This window comes from Mesocricetus auratus, unplaced genomic scaffold, assembly GCF_017639785.1.
Source record: "Mesocricetus auratus isolate SY011 unplaced genomic scaffold, BCM_Maur_2.0 Super-Scaffold_100031, whole genome shotgun sequence".
Classification (NCBI taxonomy): domain Eukaryota; kingdom Metazoa; phylum Chordata; class Mammalia; order Rodentia; family Cricetidae; genus Mesocricetus; species Mesocricetus auratus.
In genome coordinates, this window is record NW_024429212.1 from 17,415,460 (window position 1) to 17,437,214 (window position 21,755).

The following is a 21,755-nucleotide window of genomic DNA, read 5'->3' on the forward strand; positions in this document are numbered from 1 at the left end:
GCCTCTAGCAATAATGGTTAGTCAGGAGATAGGCATGCCCAAACCACCAGGTATACAATGGCTACCATGAGGAGGAGCTACTCAGGATATGCTCAGAGAAGAGGGTACCCAGGAAAATTTCTTCCTTGGGAGGATGCACCATCTCATTTCCACATGACCAAAGCCATGTACCTACAATCTAGCCAGGAAAAGTTAGAGCTCTTCTACGGCAAGATGTCAGTGTCTATCTCAGTAACGCCGCCTCTGTCAGGACTTGCTGCACTCCTCTCTTCTCTGCTGTCACTCATACGCTGATTTACCTCCAGCTTGAGGTAAATCACATGGCAGCCGGCTGCCAGCTGCTGCTTCAAGAATCAGGAAAGAGGGAAGGGAAAGAGTTGACACCAGACGCCTATGTCCCAATGGAAGGATAACCCGAGCCCCAGGCTCCTGCCGGCTTCTTCTAAAACCGTGGCCTGGCTAACCTGATACAAAGGAGACAGAATGCCATCAGGGAGTTGCTCAAGCTGTGGAGAATTGTGACAAATCACAAGGGCTGCAAGATAGGGTCTTAAGTGCATCTAAGGAAATCTCTGCTAACCATCAATGGTGGGACAACAGATGTCCAAAGTGTTGATAGCAGTTCATCATCCACTGAACAGGAATGGAAGGGACAGTGAGCTCTAGAACATTCCTTAAAGAGAGGCCAAAGTCACAGACACTCATTCACCTCAGTCACTGCACCAGGGTGCTTTGGCCTCACATAAATAAAGAACAACCAGAAAGCAGAGAATAAGGGCAGAGGCGTGTCTGTTGAGAGTGCTGGGCTCTGACTTAGCACCCTGAGCCCAGTACAAATGACTTGTTCCTTTCAGGGGTGGAACCAAACTCCAGAGGCAGGATTCGTCCTCTTACATCGTGGGGTAGTCGACGTAGGAGCCCTCCACCAGCCCTCTTTGATTCTTCCCTGAGCCCAGAAATAGGTAAAACTCACCGTATCACAGAGTCTCACGGTGGACAGTGGAGCAGAGCTCCCATGCTGGGCTGGTGGACAGACCCCAAGACACAGGGAACGCTCAGCTCCGGCTCCCCAGCCACACGTCTTAGTGAGAGTGTCCCATCACAAGCCACCAATCACAAGACTCCATCCTCCATCCAGCCATAGTTTTCTTTTCAGAAAGAATGTGCAGGAGGTTTGGAGGGGGCTGGAGGCAGAGGGAGACAGTCACCTGGGCTAGAAGTCTGAGGGGGTAGGTAGGGAGTGGGGTAGACTTGAGCATCCAGGAGGCCAAAGTATACAGGTGCTAGAGGACCTTGTAGGGGCTATTTGGGAGGAAACCTTGGGAGATTTCTTAGGCACCAGTAGTGAACTGGGCTGTGGTGACACACACCTTTAATCCCAGAACTCAGGAAGCAGAGGCAGGCGGATCTCTGTGAGTTCAAGGCCAGCTTGGTCTACAGAGCTACACAGAGAAACCCTGTCTCAAAAGACTAAAAAAATTAAAAATTAACTAGGAAGAGCACTGGGACCTGGCTGAACTCTCTTTGCCCATAGGCTGTGTCCTGAGTTCAGAGGTAGAGCTACCACACATCACAGACTAAACCGTGTCCTCCCAGAGCTTAGCTCCCCCGTAAAGGCCTAAGAGAGCCGGACGTCAGACCGTATAAATAACCTCCCTCCTCTCACTGCAGTGCCCCCACTTCAGCTCATTCGCTGACGAGCTGACCGACTACGTGACAAGGAACATTCTGTCTACGCCAATCATGAACGGCAAAGACGTCGTGGCTGTGATCATGGCAGTGAATAAGCTGGATGGCCCACACTTCACGAGCGAAGATGAAGATGTGAGTGCCCAGGAGACGTCAGACACCTGTGTGTCCTCACACGCGTTTGCTCGGCGTGTCTGCTTATCTCCTACCTCATAGCGTGCCTTTGCTCATCTCCATGTCATGTAGTTATGCGAGCCACGCCCCTCGACAAGTCTTGGTCTCATTTGTGTGTGTGTGTGTGTGTGTGTGTGTGTGTGTGGCCCCGCTAATCTGAGCATGTGAGCTGTGCTCACCCAGACGTATAAGCCGTGTCCTTCAAATATCTGTGTGTCTCTGTTTATCTGGGTGTGTGAGCTATGCTTCAGCTATTCTTCTTGGTGCATAGGAGTCATACCACTCTGGGTATCTTTGTGTGGGGGCTTGTGTGTGCAAGCCCTCACCCATGAGCGATGAGTATAGCTATACCGGTATGTTTGCATGTATGTGGCGCTTCCTCCAGGGTCTTTGAGGTTTGTCTCTTTTCAGCATATATGTCCTTGAACATCTGGGTTTCTGACTGAGGCTGTTATGATTGCTGTTTCAGGTTTTCACAAAGTACCTGAATTTTGCTACGCTAAACCTGAAGATCTATCACCTAAGCTACCTCCACAACTGTGAGACACGAAGAGGCCAGGTACCTGCATGCCCCGGCTGGTCCTTTCCCAACCTTCCACCCTTCTAAGCTGTGTTCTCTTCATGAATGGCCAAGACACCGTGCTGTCCGATCAAAGCATGACTCTGGTCTAACAGGTCCAGATGTTCCCATCCATGTCATTGCCTGTACAAAACTGAGTAGGCACAGGGATGCTGTGCTCACCCAGGCAGGCCTAGGTTATGAGGCAGGAACTGGAAAGTCCTCTGGCCTAGTAGGCACAGCTTCTCACGGAGCTGCAGACAAGCTCCACTCTCCTCAGATACTGCTGCAAACCTTTGGAGGAATCACAGAGAATTGAAAATTAACTAAACTCATAATCTCCTTGTGGGATTGGGCCTGACAGAGAATCTAGGATTTGTTTACTTTGCACGTGATAGAAACTTGAGTGTAGCCAGGCAGTGGTGGTGCACACCTTTAATCCCAGCCCTTGGGAGGCAGAGGCAGGTGGATCTCTGTGAGTTCAAAGCCAGCCTTGTCTACAGAGTGAGTTCTAGGGCAGGCTCCAAAGCTACAGAGAAACCCTGTCTTAAAAACCAAAGAGAGAGAGAGAGAGAGAGAGAGAGAGAGAGAGAAATTTGAAAGAAAGAAACTTGAGTGTACAACAGGGTTTTGAAACACATATCAGTATGCCATAGGCTAACAAGAGTTTAGAAGCGATCTCAAGGCCAAGTTCTCCTACCTGAGTCTCAGCCTGTGGGAGCCTTCAAGAAATCCCAAACAAGCTAGGTGTGACAGTGCATGTCTGTATCCTAGCACTCATGAGTCAGAGGCAGGGTGTCTTAGTCAGTGTTCTATTGCTGTGAAAAGACACCATGACCACAGCAACTCTTATAAAGGAAAGCATTTAACCGAGTTAATGCTTACAGTTCCAGAGGTGGTACTGGAGAAGTTGAGAGTTATACATCTGGATCCAAAGGCAGCAGGAAGAGAGGGCCATGCCGGGTCTAGCTTGGGCTTCTGAAATCTAAAGCCCACCCAGTGGCACACTTCTTCCAACAAGGCCACGCTACTCCAACAAGGCTACACCTCCTAATAGTGCCACTCCCTGCTGACCAGACTTTCAAATCTATGAGCCTATGAGGGCTGTTCTTATTCAAACCACCACACAGGGCAATCACAAGCTGGGATACATAGCAAAACCTTGTCTCAAGGAAAGGGGGACATAGAGGAAGGAAAGAATGGAGAGGTGGGGGAAGAAGAGGAGGAGGAGGAAGAAGAAGAAGAAGAAGAAGAAGAAGAAGAAGAAGAAGAAGAAGAAGAAGAAGAAGAAGAAGAAGAAGAAGAAGAGGGAGAGGGGGAGAAAGATGAGAGGGTAAAAGGGAGGAAGGGAGCTATCTTGAATGGGTGAGAGGACATTCTGTGTCTAAAGCTAGGAAAGTCAGCTATACACAAGGTGGCTTTGGAGAAATGTTAGATGGCAAGTTACTTTGTGCTTTCCAAACGTCTTATTCTGCATGTGTGTGCTTCCATACCTTGGATACCCAATGAAGAGATGTGAAACTGTCAGAGAAGAGAGGCAGGACCACGGTTGGGAGCCACTGAGAACGTCTTGATGGCTTGTAAGCCATGTGGTACTGGTCACTTGTCAAGAGATCTCTGGTACAGTTACTTCAGGCCCAAGGCAGAACCTTAATCCATTGGTCTACCAAACTTATGGCCTACAAGGGGGTACAGGACTGTAGGGAAAGATCTACGTACCCATAGTCCATTTGGGCGTGGTCACAAGTATGTAGAACGTATGGGAGGGATAAATGAGTTAGGGGGAGGAGACTCGATCTCTTTTGGGTTCCGGTTGGGTTCTGGTCGAGTTCTGGACTTTTGGAGAAAAAAGGCATAGGGTACCTTCAGTTACAATGGACCCTTGCAAAAAGTAGCAGGCATGCCACTGAGGGGAGGGCAGGGGAGGAGAGTGAGGTAGGGAAGCAGCGCCTGCAAGAGGAGGGACGGAAATCGCAGCTGGACCACAAAAGAGAGCTGGCATGGGGCAAACGCATCAAAGTAGAGAGTCAGGACTACCTGGGCTATCGAAGGGTGGTGGGGAATGGCAGAACCAGTGACGTGGGCTGTCTAGGGGAATCAGGGTTGGAAGCAAGGAGCCCAGACTGTTCTGGGACGGGGGTGGGGGACATATGGGCTAAAACAGGTGGAGCTCTGAGAACAGTTCAGAGAGGGGAAATAATGGTTGGCTGATGGGAGAGGAAAAGGAAGGGGACAATGGGCTTATGGGGAGGGGGTCACAGACATAAGCGGCCATTCCTAGTTCTCAACCTTCATTGTACTGTCAGAAGAAAAAAATCGCGGGAAGGAGCATCGCTCTCTCTGCACCACATCCACCACGTGCCCCACAACCCACAACAGTGGTATACATACAACACAGCACACGAAAGAGACGCGCGCGCGCGCCCCCCGGAGACACGCAACCCGCAACTCAGCACAGCACACACAGCGCAGAGCCACACGACATGCACCTTAGGCTTGTTGTCTGCGCCACCACCTCCTGGCTTTTCCTTTTCTTTTTTCTTTTCTAACAGTTTCAGATTTACAGAGCTGAGCCAAATCTGTACAGCCTTCGCCAACGGGTAGTTTCTTCACTTTGACATCTTTCATTGGTGTCGTGAAGTCGCCACCATTAATGAACCAGCCCTGACTGCTAAGTCCATACTTGGTTTTCACTCTTTTTCTTCTGTCCCAGAATGCCATCCCAAATCCCATGGGATACTCAGTTGTCACTGTTAGGAATTTTGCTCGTGGGGGATCTTGGCAGATTCCGTGGTGGGCTCGAGGTATGACCTTGGCCTTGGGGGTGGCAGAGACAAGCGTGTCAGGTAGACAGAATTTAAATGAGAAGTTTTATTAGAGAGGGAAGAGAATAGTAAAAGGGAAGGGAGAAGGGGGAAAGAAGAGAAAAAGATCGGGAGAGAGAGGGGGAGAGGGAGAGAGAGAGAGAGAGAGAGAGAGAGAGAGAGAGAGAGAGAGAGAGAGAGAGAGAGAGAGAGAGAGAGAGAGAGAGAGAGAGAGAGAGAGAGAGAGAGAGAACGAGGGTGGCAGGAAAAGTATTGTCTGTCCCTTCAGAGGAACAGCGGGAAAGAGAGAACAGGAGTGAGTGGACTTTTTTCTTTTAAAGGGACAGAGTACATACACCTGCCTTACGCAGGTGGGTGAGAGGCCGGGCCAGGTGTGCCTGGATTACAACATTCCTCACTTCTTTTTTTTTTTTTATTAAAAAGGTGAAGAGTTAGGTATGGCATGCTGGGGAATGTAGGCCTTGAGTTCTCAAGACCCGCTGACCTAGGGGGGGGCCTCAACCATCTTGGGGGACCTGAGAAAGCTGGGGTGCTGACTTGTCCTTGGGTAACTGGTTGTTTTAAATGCTGTCCAGGCTGTATGGAACTCTCTGGCGCCTGGCAAGATGTTGGTAGAGCAGAGGACAAGGCTAAGTTTAAGGAAAAAAACATTTCTTAGGTTCAGGCCCCCTTGTTCAAGAAAGTTTGTCGTATCTTCTTGTTTCCCATGGCCTTGATAGAGAAGCCTGACTAGCAGTGTTCGTGGTGTTGGAATTGTTCTGATGTATTCTTGGGACTTGGGTCACTGGGCTTGAGGGGCTAAAGCCTTTTTATTGCATCGCAAGGGGTGCTGCCATCGCCATCATAGGGCCTACCAGACAAACAGGAAACAGTATCCATCCCACCACATGTCTGTCACTTTCTCAACTGTAAAGTCACCTGACCTCTTATCCTTTACTTTCTGAAGGAAGTCGCTGCTTGTGCTATGCTTAGGAGTGAGAGGTGTACCCCTCCTCCTTCAGAGTGGAACATCTGTAAAATTTGTTTGTACTCATCGTTTGTTAATTTACTTGATGATTTATGTCTAGACCCATTGATTTTTATTTTATGCTTTAGGTTGGAATCCAATATTATTCTATTCATTACATTCCCTAAACTGTTACACAAACTGTTTTATCTCTGGCCCTGGCTCATCACTGTGTGATTCCCAGGTTCCTCTGGTATGCTTCCCACCCCAGACCTAGAACCCATCATTTCTCCAAGAAGCCCTGACCCATATGTTAGGAAGCTAAGAACTGAGTACTCAGTATTTTTTGTTGCCCCAAGGCCCCTCTCACTTGACAGAGAAAGATTATGTGTGCTAACCCATATGAGCATACTCAGTATGTATACCATATATAACCATCATACCCGCATAAAGTTAGACATAACTTTTGATTGATGTTTCCAGCCCTGACCCATTGCCACAGAGATCTTTCTCTTCTTGGTATGTACCCTCAACAGAGAGAGTGCTGGCTCCTCTAATCTACGACCTACCCCCAAAATTTAAGAATTTTTTTAAAGTCAGGAATGTTAATTTTCACTCCTATGAAAAGAGAAGAGCACAGAGATTATGCAGTCCCCTCTGTCTTCTATCCTAAAAATAAATTAGCACCTTCTCCCCGCCTCTACAGTGCATGGTACATTTAGATGCTCCTGATCACCTCGTCCACACAGTGAGCAGGGTGAGTTCTAGACTAGCCAGGGACTTACAGAAATACCATGTCTCAAACAACAATAACAAAGATAAATATACGCTGGGCGTTGGTGGCGCAAGCCTTTAATCCCAGCATTAGGGAAGCAGGAGCGGGTGGATCTCTGTGAATCCGAGGCCAGCCTGGTCTACAGAGCGAGTTCCAGGACAGCCTCCAAAACAATACGGAAAAACCCTGTCTTGAAAAACAAAAAAACAAAGATAAATATACTCGTAAGTATTTTGGATATAAGTCCTTTATTTTAATAATCCAAATTTATCAGTCATTTTCATAGATTGTTATACCTAAAACCTCATCCTTAAACCCAAAATTTCCTGGGTTGTCTTTCAGGTCATCTTCTAGGAGTTTTCATCTTGAATTCTGAGTCTAGACTAGTCTAGACTAGTTTGATGAACATTGTAAAGTCTGGGTCTGGGTTCACTTTAGCATATGAATGTCCAGATTTTAATCATTTGTGGAAAGACAACAGTTTCTCCATGGATTAGTTTTCTTATTTGTCGAAGAATAGTTGGATAGATTTTTTGGATTCTCTGGGTTTTTCCCCCCATTGATAACTGTAGGTCCAGAGAAAATCTTGGGGTTAAAAGAATATCAATCTCCCAATATTGTTTCTTTTCCAGGATTGTGTTGGTGATTCTGGGTATTTTTGTCTTTACACATAGGCTTTATAGTCAAATTTTCAAGATTCATGAGTAGTTGCTGGTATAACTTGGATTTTTCTAAGTCTGTGTATTGATTTGGAAAAGATTACCATCTTAAAAATAGTAAGTCTTGGCCCAGTCCTTAGGAGGCAGAGGCAGGTGGATCTCTGTGGATTAGAGGCCAGCCTGGTCTACAGATCGAGTTCAGGACATCCAGGCTTAGCCAGAGAAATCCTGTCTTGAAAAACCAAAAAAAAAAAAAAAAGTGAGTCTTCTGGAATAGGGATGTAGCTCACTTGGTCAGAGTGATTCCCGTACCATACCTGAAAACTGGGTTTAATTCCCAGCACAGCATGAAAACTGATTTTGTGGAACATTTGCCATCCTAACCCTTGGGAGGTGGAGGCAGGGAGTTCAAAGTGATCCTTGATTATACTTCAAACTCAAGGCCAGTCTGAGCTATGTGAGACTGTTTTAGGAAAAAAAATTCACAAGAACTTAATATCTCTGTATTAATTTTTGGTATTTTATTTCTTTAGTCAGACTTTTGAAGTTTCTAGGAGCTGGAGAGACATCTCAGTGTGCAGAGTGCTTGCTGCACACGCCTGAGAATTTGAGTTTGTTCCCCAGAACCCAGGTAAAAGCCAAGCACAGTAGCTTGCACTTGTAATCCCCGTTCTGGAAAAGTTGAGACACATTAATTCCCTAGGAACTCACTGACTAGCTGATTTCCATGGTTTACCTCCACACATATGAGATATGCCTGCACATATATACACATATGCAAAGTATTGAATTTTCTGCATATGTATTTATATATATTTCACTAGGTTTATACCTAAATATTTCATTTTGGAGATGTAAGTGGTATTGTGTTCTGATAATTTAATCTTCCAACTGTTCATTGCTGGTATGAAGGAAAGAAAGTAAGTGTATTGAGTTAACAATCTAGTCTGTGATCTTGCTAAAAATCATTTACTAGTTTCAGGTGTTTCTTATTGATTCTTTGGTATTTTCATATAGACAATCATATCACCTGTAAACAAAAATAGCTTTATTTCTTACATACACACAAACACACACACACAAGTGTTTCCTTCTTCTGATCTTATTGCACAAGTTAAGATTTCAAGTTGGGATGTATTGTATGAGATAATTATCTATATTCAATTAAAAAATATTTGTAGTGAACATTTCTTCCTCATTTCAAATTTAGAGAAAGCTGCCCAGTTTCTTGTCATTAAGAATGATTTCACGACAGGTGTTGGTGACTCACACCTTTAATCCCAGCACTTGGGAGGCAGAGGCAGGGGGATCTCTGTGAGTTCGAGGCCAGCCTGGTCTACAAAGTGAGTTCCAGAACAGGCTCCAAAGCTACACAGAGAAACCCTGTCTTGAGAAACCAAATACATACATACATACATGCATGCATACATACATACATACATACATACATGTATGTGTATATATATGTGTGTTTTTCTTCCTTGTGATATCTTTTTTAAAGATTTATTTTATTTTTTATTATTTGTGGGGTGTGTGTTCATAAGTGTAGGTGCTTGAAGAGGCCAGAAGTGTGAGATCTTCTGGATCTGGAATTACAGGTAGTTTTGAGCTACCTGATGTGGGTGCTGGGAACAAAACTTAAGTTCTCTGCCAAAGGAGTACATGCTTCCAACCACTGAACCATTTTTCAGACCCAGCCATGTGATGTTTTTGTCTGACTGTGCTATCTGGGTAGTGTTGGACTCATAGAGCCTGTTGGGCAATATTACCTATTCTGAAACACAGAAGAGATTCAAACAGACTCTCTCACGACACACAGTGCTTCTATGACCCCTGATGAATGTAAGATTTTAGTCCATCCCAAGCAACCAATCACTTCTGCAGCAGAGTGTCCTCCGATTCAGCTCTACTCTGACACTATCTGCTCAGAGAAAGTCAGATCCCACAAGTTAAGGGTTCAGTCCCAAAGACTGTCCTACTTCTGGTACAGATGCCAAACTCTAGTCTCTTACCTGAGTTTCTGACTGACCAGCAATAAGGCAAATATTGGTTCATTTTATGCTGCTATAACAAAATATCTTAAGCCAGGTATTTAACAAAGAAAATATGTTTAGTTCAACTGTGGAGGTTCAAAGGTATGGTACCAGCTTCTGCTCAATTCTCAAAGGCTTCCTGGTAACGCTGGGCTCAACTCAGGGATTTGGGAGAACACAGTTTAGCCATAACATTTCTTCAGCTGTCTTTTTAAACTTTTTTTTTTTTTTTTGGTTTTTATGAGACAGGGTTTCTCTGTATTGTTTAGGAGCCTATCGGTCCAGCCCGGCCTCGAACTCACAGAGATCCACCTGCCTCTGCCTCCCGAGTGCTGGGATTAAAGGCGTGCGCCACCACCGCCCGGCCTTTTTAAACTTTTTTATGGCTGTTGTTATCTGGGTTTCATTTTGTTTGTTTGGAGTGGGGTGTTTGGTTTTCACTTTTGCCATACCGGCAAAACATACTGGTTGAGAAACAAGGCATGTTGAACAAGTGTTCATCCTATCTCTAAGCTACACCTCTTGTCTGTCTCCTGCTGACTTTGGGAGTCTCTAAAACAATTTCTTATCAGAGCCTTGCTGCTGCATGTCTATGGTATCCTATTAAAATAGAACCTGCCTGTAGAATGCATGCAGCAACCTTCTAATTAGAGCTGTTTCGGTGGCCTTACGAACCTTGGGTGAAGCATGATGACTGGAGAAGTGTTCTCTGTCTAACAACCCTTCCTTGGGACGACTGGCAAGCTTACCCCCAGAGCACACGGCATGACAAGATAGCTCCTTTCTCCTTGTGAAACAGGAGGGCTTCTTTTGACTTTTTTTTTTTAACCTCAAAGTCTGCTGAGTTCCTGCAAGTAAAACCCACAAAAGTGTAGGCCCCCCAAGATTGGGCCTGGACCAGTACTGGCTTTCAAACCCTGGCTACAGTCTTTTCCCATTGCTTACTCTGCGGGTTCGATTGCAGGTGAGCTGGTTTCTCTATGGCTCACCTCACCTCCTTCTCATACTGGTGGAGTTCTGGTGTCCTTGATTTCCCGATAGGCTTAAGTCACTGATTCTCAATCTGCATCCTCCTAACGAACAGTTGATTGCAAACATTCCTGACCCTGTCCTGGAAGTCCCATTCTTCTGTAACCATGAAGAATGTTCTTACACCTACAGTCACTCCAGGTCCTGCTCCCCAAGGGTCCCTGGGCATGCCATGGGCAACATGGCAGACATAGCTTACTAAGAGTTTGTTGTTTGAGCTCAGAGATACCAGAAGGCCAGTGTCATTCATCCAAGCTAGGAGAAACCATCCAGGGGAGACCCAGGCTAGGCCAGTGCAGCCCTATAAACTGGTCTATCCAGTCCACATCCTTTGCTATAAGTAGAGATCATCTTATCTCTCTCCCTCATGACTGCTGTCTGAGAGGCTATCTGAATGCCAGGATTATTGGAGTGAGCCATCATACCTGGCTTTATCTTTGGTCTTAGTATAATATTTTAACTTATAAGTTTACATGATTCGATTTTAATAACGACTGTTTTCGACACCTGACTCCCAAGATTCCTAGATATTTGACAACCAGTTCTTAGTGCAACATGAAGTGAGGGCCACAATACTGATGCGAGAGAGGACCAGGTGGGTGTCTTAGTTACTTTCCTGATGCTGTGATAAAACATCATGGACAAAGGCAGCTTGTAAAACAGTGTTTCTGTTGGGCTTGCAGTTTCAGAGGGTTGGAGTCCATAATAGCAGAGCAAAGGCTTGGTGGTTAGAACAGCTGAGAGCTTATATCTTGATTCTTAAGTGAGAGGCAGAAATGGAGAGAGAGAGAGAGAGAGAGAGAGAGAGAGAGAGAGAATGAGAGAGAGAGAACACACTGGAAATTGCACAAGTCTTTTGAAACCTCAAAGCCTGCCCCCAGAGACACACCTCCTCCAACAAGGCCACACCTCATAATCCTTTCCAAACAGTTCTACTGACTGGGAAGAATATATAAATTCTACCAACTTATATATTCAAATATATATACATATATATGTATATATATATAAGAATATGGAGGGCATTATCATTCAAATCACTACATCTGGCTGAGGAGACTCAGAGTTCAGGCCAATGAGGAAACATTGCTGAATACAGGCCTCCTGTGAGTAAGTTTTGCTAGAGAGATAGACTGTTCTCCTGTTAGGATCATCCAAGAGAATTGATAATCATGCAGATGTTGCTACTAAGGCCCAGAAGCACCACTTATGGGCTCCCCATTGCCTAACCCTGTGACCCACACCAACCATAGATTTCAAGATAGATTACACAGCCATAGTAATCAAAACACCTAGCTCAGTCAATAGGAAGAGAGCCCAGAAATGGAGCAAATCAATTATTTTTTTCACAAAAGTACCAAGAACAGACAACATGGTAGATGTCTATCCACAAACTGCAGGAAGAAAACAAACCTAACCTCAACTCTTGTGTAAGAACCAATCCAAAGGGGATGATAGGATTAAGATTTGGAACTAGAAAATGTAGGAAGTTTTCCATATTTTAAAGTCAAAAATTTCCGTACGAGTATGGTTTCCTAACATCCTCAAAAGTCCAAGTGCTCCTACGACTGCGCCCTGAGTGCCTTTCCACGGAGGCTCTGGTACTGACCACCTTGGACACTCCTGCCTTGCTTACAACCAAGGATGTTCTATTTTGTATTGGGGTTCAGGGTAAGCCTGAGATGGGCTGCCCAGGAGAGGTAGAAAAGAAGAAAAGGTAGAAAGAAGGAAGAAGGGGCTGGCAAGGGCTAAGGCCAAGGGCTCCTCAGGCATAGAGTAGAACAGAGGCTTCAGCAGTGGGTGCCCACCATTCAGGGAGGGAGATGCAAAACTTGGGTGCTACTCCCAGAGGAAGAGCTCCTGACTGGGATGCTGTACCCCAAAAAAGCATGCTGCTGCCGCCCCCCAAAGCATGCTGTGTGAGGCGAGAGTACCAACATTCAGAGGCTGCTGACGTGAAGGTCCCAAGCGCTGTGGTCATAGGCCAGGAAGGCTGTCAGTCAATCCAAGAATGTTGACTACGACAGAGCAACCAACCCTGAGGTCTGATCTGACCCAGGCCATGTCATGTGCTTGATCTTCCTTTGATTACTGTGTGTGCCAGAGACCACTGGAAAGGTAAAACTGAGATCAGGGAGAAAAGAACAGAAGGCTCGTACGATGTCAGGCAGACCACCTTTAATATGCCTCTCCCCTCTGGGCCTTCATTTCCTCAGGGTCTCAACAGACCTTGTTTCCCCAACTGGATAAGTGATGGCATTCACAGAAGGACGTAATTTTTAGAGGAACCAAGTCACAGAGGGAAGGCGGCAGGAGAACTCTAAAGGGGGCCAGCCTTGGACACTGTATTGTGATCTCTTTACTCTGTTCCTCTCCCTGAGAGAATAGTTTGAGCTACCAACTCTCATATGACTCCAAAGTCAAATATATGGTTGAATCTGTCTTCACTGTAGCAGGACAGCCAGCAGCTGTGACAAACACCCTGAATACCAGTTAAGGGTTGGCCCTGGCTACCTAGGAAATAAAGCTGCAGGAATATCTATGGGACAGAGGCGTGGGTGACTCACATCCTTGCTCATTCCCTCACACATACTCATGTGCTCACACTCAACGCCCATGCGCTTACACAGCCACACACGCACACTCACGGGCTTTGCATACTCCTTCTCTTCACACATGCACATACAGGTGCACATGTACATACACATACATAATCAGTCAGGTCTTCTTCTGAGATACAGCAACTCCCCACACGCTAAGGAGCCCGCGCACCACTATCAAGGCAGAGTGGTCAGACTTCGAGGTTGAGGCACTCAGCTTTGTCACGGAGAAGCATGGCTGAGGTGTGTACCAAGTGAGCAGAAATCACCCATGAATGAGTGTTAGAGGCAAAGGCGGCCCTGGGACAGCTTGGACCAAGATCTCAGGGCCAAACACGGTGGTTTAGGCTGCTGGCGTGAAGGTGAAAATGCGGTCCTGAGGCCGCCAAGATTCAAGTCTCCTGGGAAATTGCAAGTAGTGTGGAAAGTGTTGAATGTGAACATGTGGGAGCCAGAGGCCAGGGTGCATGGACTGATAGGGGTGCTTCTGCAGCAATAGGGGCTGGGTCTCCCAATTAAGACGGAGACTGGGAAGGGCTACCTCCTACTGAGAGGGATATGGGGAAATGAGTTCATCAGGTCCAAGAAGAACTGGCAGTAAGAAGCCCCCCAAGGAAGGCCCATGGAGAAGGGACTGTGCTATGGACCAGGCCCACTGTGAGTCAGAGGACCGACTGGGCTGGTGGCATACCTTGAGAGACTTGTGTTGGGGACACAAGTTTTCCTCGCCTGGGCTTGTGAAAGGAGATTCTGACCCCTGGACTGGCCCAGGACCTATGTAGGTATTAGTAGTCACTTCCAACTTCACTTTGCTGAGACTTGGAAGCGTCTGCTGTTTACACTGCAAACCACGGTGCCCCCTGGGCTAGCTGCAGAGTAGATGAGAATGGTTGCTAGAATAAGCTCACAGTGAGTTCAGTTTGCACTCATTTGCTCCTTCACTGAGCATGAAGCCAGCACTAGGTAGGAAGTGTCAGCGATACAGCCTAAGTGAGCCTGGGAACTCATCATCCAGTGGGTTCCCAGGCTCCCTCTGGAGCCAAGACACAGGTAAGCCTGTATTCACAGAAAACTTTGGGTTACACACCATCCGACAGTGTCCTCCCGGGATTCAGGACTAGCTGGGTACCCTGCAGGAATTACACTTGAAGTGTTTGTGATACCAAGACTGAGTGGACTCCAAAGTTTCTGAGGTCAGACAGGTGGGACCACAGACCAACATGTGTGCCGCCCCTCCAGGTGCTTCTCTGGTCGGCCAATAAGGTATTTGAAGAGCTGACAGACATCGAAAGGCAGTTCCACAAGGCCTTCTACACTGTTCGGGCCTACCTAAACTGTGACCGGTACTCAGTGGGCCTCCTGGACATGACCAAAGAGAAGGTGAGGTCTCAAACTCTCAGGCCTCCTTCTCAGTGTGGCCCAGCTCATAGGCTGAGTGTTCCCTTCTCTCTTCTCTGCCCAGGAATTCTTTGATATCTGGCCTGTGCTGATGGGGGAGGCCCAGCCATACTCAGGCCCGCGAACACCCGATGGCCGGGTAAGTCAAGCTGATAGGTGGAAAGCACCCCATGATCTGGCTACCCCGGACCCAAATCCATGAAGAGGATGGGGAGATAGGGTAGCCTCAAACACCTATCTGCTCTCATCAGCCTGGACTGCTCCAGTGAGGATGGATTCTCTAGATATGCTTTGGCTTGCCCCGAGCTCCTACAAATATTGTGACATACTTACGCATGAATTTTAGTGTATGTTTGGTTTGTGGGTCCAGTTGGTGAGAGGCTCAATGGGATATAGGAAAGATAGATCTAAACCTGGGTGTGCAATACACATTTATGAGTATGAGTGCCAGAGAGAGAGAATGTACGGATATATATGTACACACACTACAGGCACACAGACACACATATACAACAATCACAGGGGTTCTGGGCTTGTATCATCCATACCTTTGTGCGTGAATGTGTCTGAGTGGGTGCCGTTCTCTTTTCCCTACACGGATGTGTTTTCTTTCTTAGGAAATTGTCTTCTACAAAGTCATTGATTATATCCTCCATGGCAAGGAAGACATCAAAGTCATTCCGTAAGTGCTGGGGTTTGACAAGTGGCTCTCCCTGGGATGGAACATCCTCAAACCCAACCTCTGGATTAGCCGTCTCTAGAGCGCCTATGTAGAGCCAGCAGGGCCTTCCCAGGACAGTGAGGAGGATCACAGGCAGATGAAGAGGGAAGTGACCAGCCTAAGACACTAAGATATCTAAAGCAGTCAGGTGAGCTGTCCAGGTGGCCCTATCAGCAGCAACTCAACCATCTCAGCCCTGGCAGGTGAAGCCTCTGCATGGTAAGGTCATCGTCATACCTCAAAGGAAAGTCTAGTACAGAGCACGGGCCTAGAGGGACAATGGTCCTGTGACTGTATGAGCCTATAAGCCTGTCAGCATCCCACAGAAGCTCCAAGAAGGGAGTAGGATTCAGGTATCAGAACTGCAGAACAACACTGATTCTCCGGAGGCCAGTTTAAGTCAGGAGCCTCCCTGCAAAATGAGGAGTTCTAACAAGGTACAGTGGAAGGATCCTCCTCCTGTCCTCCTGTCCTCCTGAAATTCTCATCATTTACCTAGCGCCACCCCACCTGAACTCAGAGAAGTGAATAAAGTAAACTCATGCACTGTTTCATCATCTAGCCATTCAAGCATCTATTCCTCTGACCTCTGTTCTTTTCCTACAGCACACCCCCAGCTGATCACTGGGCCCTGGCCAGTGGCCTTCCAACCTATGTAGCAGAAAGTGGCTTTGTAAGCGCCCCTCTCCAGGCCCTGGCCTGTACCTGCCAGTGCTGCAATGCCTGTTGGCCCTGCCACCTCCTATTAGCCCTTCTGCTAGCTGCTGCTCACCCTGCCCAGTTAGAAGCTCCTGTCCTGTAGGCAAGGCTAAGTAGACTAGTGCTCGTGTTTATGGGTTCAGCGGCTCAGAATGGAATTGCCTCTGATCCTTCCCAGATCTGTAACATCATGAACGCTTCAGCTGACGAAATGTTCAACTTTCAGGTAATCTGCCTACTCACTGTTAGAAACGGCATTTTACTCAGAAAGAGGGCATTTTGTTTCTGAAATGGTGGGTTGAATTAGGTTTTTTCCACTTAAGGAACAACGTTATGGGGCTGGGGAGATGGATGGCTCAGTAGGTAAAGTGTTTTCTATGGAGGCATGAGGATCTGAGTTCAAATCCCCAGCACCCATGGGAAAGAAAGAGGGGGGGGAGAAAGAGAGAAAGAAGGAAAGAAAGGAAGGAAGGAAAGAAAGAAAGAAAGAACAGGCATGGTAGCATGTTTGCATAACATCCCAGTGCTAGGTTAGGGGGTGAGAGCAGGCAAGACAAGCTGATCCTGGGGGCTTAGTGGCCAGCTAATATAGCCCATCGGTGAGCTCCAGTTTCAGTGAGACCCTAGATCACGAAATAAAGGGACAAGCAATAGAGGAAAACATTCGACATGAACTTCTGGCCTCCACATGCACACACATGGGCACACACGAAACAGCTTCACTCACATCTGTAAACCCATCACTCAGAAGGCTGAGGCAGAAAGATTGCTGCAAACTAGCCCCAGACCAACCTGGACTACAGAGTGAGATTCTGTCTCGAAAAATAAAAGAAGCAATTTATTTCTCGTTGACAGAGAAACCACCCAGTACATATGTATTTATGCTTCCAAGTCTGCAGTTGAGCTGATTTTATGTGGGCTCAAGTTTCAGCCGATCTTGATTGGACTCAGCTGACCTTATCAGGTCTCAGTTGATCTTGGCTGGACTCAGAAAAGCTTATCTGGGCTAAGTGGATCCTGCCTGGTTTCAGCTGGTCTAGTCTGGTCTTAGTTTATCTTCACGGGGTTCATCTGGGCTCAACTTGTCTTCACCGTGTTCCCGTGAAGTCAGCTAATCTTTGGGCTCCATCAACCCTGGTAGGACTCAGCTGAATTTTCTTCGGTATCACTTGACTGAACCTGGTCTGGTGAACTTTTCTAGGCTAAGACTAGGGAGGGTTTAGAGTTTCTCTGATCTACCTGTCTTTATCTGGGGTTTGGACAAGCATGCCCAGGGCCACATAACACTTTTCTGAGGGAGGTCATGTTAATAGGAACATACTTTGTCACTAAAAGCCTCTTGAAGGAACTGGCCAAAAAAATACTATCTGAAGACATAATAATACAACTATGTAATGTTCAAAGTCCAATGTAAAGTGGAAATGAGGGTCCATTTGTTGAACAATTAGTAAATGCTTTAAGAGCAAGGCTTCGAAGTACTTCTAAGAAGTGCTCGTGGGGACTAGAGCCCTCATGTACCCTTGATGTTTGCTCTGGCGGGGAAACAGCTTCCTCCAGTCCAGAAAATTATGACACGAAGCCTATGAGCATAACGTTCACAGACAAGCGAGAGGGAAGAGATGCCATTCAACCTATGTGCACAGCTTGAGGGCAGAGAAACTGGGGGTCTACCCCCACCCCCAGGCACCAAGTCTTACCAGAGCTCATTCTTTCTCTGCTCCCTGCAGGAGGGGCCCCTGGATGATTCTGGGTGGGTGATCAAGAACGTTCTCTCCATGCCCATTGTTAACAAGAAGGAGGAGATTGTGGGGGTGGCGACCTTCTACAACAGGAAGGATGGGAAGCCCTTTGATGACCAAGATGAAGTCCTCATGGAGGTATGTATCCAGTACCATATGTGGGCCAATGTGTCCATCCGTGATGGTGTGGGGGCATCAGTGAGTGCTGTTCCTCTCCACACCTGTTTAGCACTAAGTCGGGGAGAAGGAAGGGGACAAGGATAGTTTCCAAAGTTCTATCTCTGGAGGGCTCCTTCAGGGGCATCCACTGTACTGTAGCAGTCTGGGAAACTGGCCACTGAGTCACACAGGTATAGAACATAGTAAACACTTACCAGAGTGATTAGTAACAGAGTGACCCTGCCGTCTACCTCCAGTCTCTGACACAGTTCCTGGGGTGGTCAGTGCTGAATACAGACACCTATGACAAGATGAACAAGTTGGAGAACCGTAAGGACATCGCCCAGGACATGGTCCTGTACCACGTGAGATGCGACAAAGATGAAATCCAGAAAATCTTGGTACTGTGCCTGGCGTTCTATGGGGTCCCTCTGTCTGGGGAGACAGGGAGTTCAGTGATAAGAACATATCCCTGGGGCCCAGGCGAGGTCTAACTCTAACACTACACACTGTACAACCCAGACACTGTCCCTGTGTCTCATCCTAAGCAGTGAGCAGGTGTGACCGGAGCCTTCCTAGCCCATCTCATTATTCCATTCTGTAATCCATGTGTCACTAAGGGATGGTACAGGGAACGTAAAGAAAGTTGGAGTTCCCAGAAACTGACCACAAGCCGACTGCTGTCTTTCAATGATCAGGAGTCCTGTGTTCAACACGTTCCAAGACGGCACACTATCATTCTGTTACATTTACAGGGTGAAGGTGATGTTGTCACTGTCACATGGGTAAAGGTGACACCACCACTGACACACTTATGGATGGGCAGGATACTGCAGTTCTGTCACGTGAGGTGAAGGCTAACCGTCACTTTGTCATAGTCATAGGGTAAAGATGATCCTATCGTCTTATCCCTTGTGGGGGAGTGATAATGAGTTCACTGTGTAACGTTTGTGGAATTAAGGGGTTCCTGTCACTCTGTCATTCCCTGGGTAAGGGTGATATCGTCAGCCTATCATTTGGGGTATAGGTGATGCTGTCACTCGGTCATATAGGGTAAAGTGGCACTACCACTCAGTCCCACAATTCACCTGTTGCTCTCTGTTAGCCAACAAGGGATCGCCTGGGGAAAGAGCCCGCTGACTGTGAGGAGGATGAGCTGGGGAAAATCTTGGTGAGAACCTGCTTCCAGTGGACACAAGCTACTCCCACGAGCAGGAGAGAGCCCTGTCACACACAGCATCCCCTCTTGATGATAGTGCTACCTGTGTAGGCATGTCAGCACTCCCCAGCAGAGGTGACAACACTGGCTCTGAGAGCATCCGGCTGGAGTTTACTTGACGTCTGCCCTGCTGGATGTCTCTGTCTGCCTTCCCGCCTTCTCTGTGTTTCCCAGAACGATCCATGTTTTAGCTTCTGCAGGCACAATTTGGGCCAAGTGTCCATCTGTGCTGCCTCCCTACAGGAGTAACCATGTGCCACAGCCCCTAGTTTAGATATATCTGTGCCTATGTGTTTACGTACTTCTGTGTGCACTTGTGTATTCATGCATGTGTGTGTATAGGCACCTACAGACACATGTCTGTGTGTCTCCCAGAGAACATCCCTACATCAACTTGACACCTACCTTTTTCTGTCACCTACACGTCTTACCGGATAGTTTTGGAGTTTATTAATGAATTCAACATGTCCTAAACACCAATGTCTCTGTGTGCTGTGAGTATGCACATATGTGTCCATGTGTCCATATGTGTAGGTCTGAATCCATGTATGTGCCTCAGTCACTTTTCATGTATGCATCTTTATGTTTGTTTTTCCAACATCACTGCTACCAAGTCAGGCAAGCTTCCCACAGTAGGGTCACCTGGTGGGTGGAAACAATAGCACAGGGTAGGTTGGGACAATATGAGTGACCTAGATATAAGTTTGAGTAACTGGAAAACCGACATCACCAGAGATACCCGAGTGTTTGTTTGGACAAGGGTTAAGAAAAAAAGGGAAAGGTTAAGAACCAGTAGGGATGTGGTAGGCCTGTTTCCCTCAGCCCATAATCTCTCTTACAGAAAGAAGAGCTTCCAGGGCCCACCAAGTTTGACATTTATGAGTTCCACTTCTCTGATCTGGAGTGCACTGAGCTAGAGCTCGTCAAATGTGGCATCCAGATGTACTACGAGCTGGGCGTAGTCCGCAAGTTCCAGATCCCCCAGGAGGTGGGAAGATATGGTTGGAGGGGTGGTTGAGGGTTACAAATCCTCTAAGAGATGAAAGGCACGTGGTGCTGGACAGGGTGGTCCATGTGTCCTGAGGAAAGTGTTGGTGGCAAACATGTCCGTCACAGAATCAGCGAAACACACACAGCAAATATGCCTGGAGTAAGTGGATGGATGGATATGGATGGATGGATAGATGGATGGATGGATATGGATGGATGGATAGATGGATGGAAAGTTTATTAGGTGTTCCAAACAACATTTTTATTGGAGCATCCTTTTCCTGTTTATAGAAAAATAGGAAGTTTGTCATAGGATCCTGAGGGAATTGCAGCAGCTGCTCACCAGAATAGAAAACACATAGCATCCTCTAGGTTTGCCTACTGGAGAGTCCTCAGGGATCACCACTGAGAGGAATGGAAGGTTATTCCAGCTCAGAGCCCCAATGTTCTGCTCCCTCCCCGAGCTTCTTACTCTGTCTTGCACCCACCTCCACACCTGTGTCCCCACAGCCCACATGAAGAATGAATAGCCTCTCATGCCCCCCAGAAAACAAGAGCGGCAGAAAAACCCTAAACATTGTAATGGAAATAATAGAGCTCTCCTTAGCCTGCATTCTCTTTCTGGAAGAAAATGTCAAGATGACCCACCTTCCTGCTCACAGACCACACATCTGACCCATTCAGATCGAAAACTAATGTTTTTTTTTTTGAGGGTGGGGTTTCCAGACAGGGTTTCTCTGTGGCTTTGGAGGCTGTCCTGGAACTAGCTCTTGTAGACCAGGCTGGCCTGGAACTCACAGAGATCTGCCTGCCACTGCCTCCTGAGCGCTGGGATTAAAGGCGTGTGTCATCAATGCCTGGTTTAAAACTAATATTTTTGCTTTGTTTTGTTCTTCTTTTTAGTTTGTTTCTCAAAGTATCCCACATCCCAGGGCCCCTCTTTCCATTGTGGGTCTGGGCCATGGAGATAGAGGCATCAAATTTCCCATGGCTGGAGCTGTTCTTGGCTCTACTATGTGAGAGCCCTTCCCAAACAGAAAGGGGCCAATGGGAACAAGGAACAAGGGTTCAGAGGCCAACAAGTTAGAAGCAGGAAAACGGGTGTGGCAAGCTCCACGACAAGCAGCCTTCTAGTCTTGGGTGGATTCTCAAGTGGTGTTGTGTAGACTCAGGGGTGGCTTCCAGAGCCTACATATCCTTCGCTCCCCCAGGTCCTGGTGCGGTTCCTGTTCTCTGTCAGCAAAGCCTACCGAAGAATTACCTACCACAACTGGCGCCACGGCTTCAATGTAGCCCAGACCATGTTTACGCTACTCATGGTATGTGTGTAGATGGGTTGGGGTAAGATGATTCCTGGGGCTGGGGCAAAGACCACAGCTAACCACTTTCCGTCCGAGGAAGCCCAATGTGCTTGCCCAGTCCTGGCCTCGGGTGGAAGGGACCTGGGTGGGCAGAAGAATGGGTTTGGGCCAGCCCCACATTCCCTTCAACCTCTGCTTTCTGGAGCCAGACGGCTGGGCCAGTGGAAGGACCCAGAACTG

The 21,755-nt window shown here is 47.2% G+C and overlaps 1 protein-coding gene across 1 annotated transcript in view; it reads left to right on the top strand.

Moving 5' to 3' along the window:
- Window positions 1–21,755, top strand: part of Pde6b (phosphodiesterase 6B) — a 42,154-nt gene that overhangs the window by 15,399 nt on the left and 5,000 nt on the right. Inside the window, exons 2-13 of the mRNA XM_005077404.4 lie at window positions 1,672–1,824; window positions 2,333–2,422; window positions 14,529–14,669; window positions 14,752–14,826; window positions 15,305–15,369; window positions 16,015–16,081; window positions 16,286–16,333; window positions 17,835–17,984; window positions 18,263–18,406; window positions 19,111–19,176; window positions 20,066–20,212; window positions 21,426–21,533. Coding sequence (XP_005077461.1) covers window positions 1,672–1,824; window positions 2,333–2,422; window positions 14,529–14,669; window positions 14,752–14,826; window positions 15,305–15,369; window positions 16,015–16,081; window positions 16,286–16,333; window positions 17,835–17,984; window positions 18,263–18,406; window positions 19,111–19,176; window positions 20,066–20,212; window positions 21,426–21,533 — 1,254 coding nt within the window. The remainder of the gene's footprint in view (window positions 1–1,671; window positions 1,825–2,332; window positions 2,423–14,528; window positions 14,670–14,751; window positions 14,827–15,304; window positions 15,370–16,014; window positions 16,082–16,285; window positions 16,334–17,834; window positions 17,985–18,262; window positions 18,407–19,110; window positions 19,177–20,065; window positions 20,213–21,425; window positions 21,534–21,755) is intronic.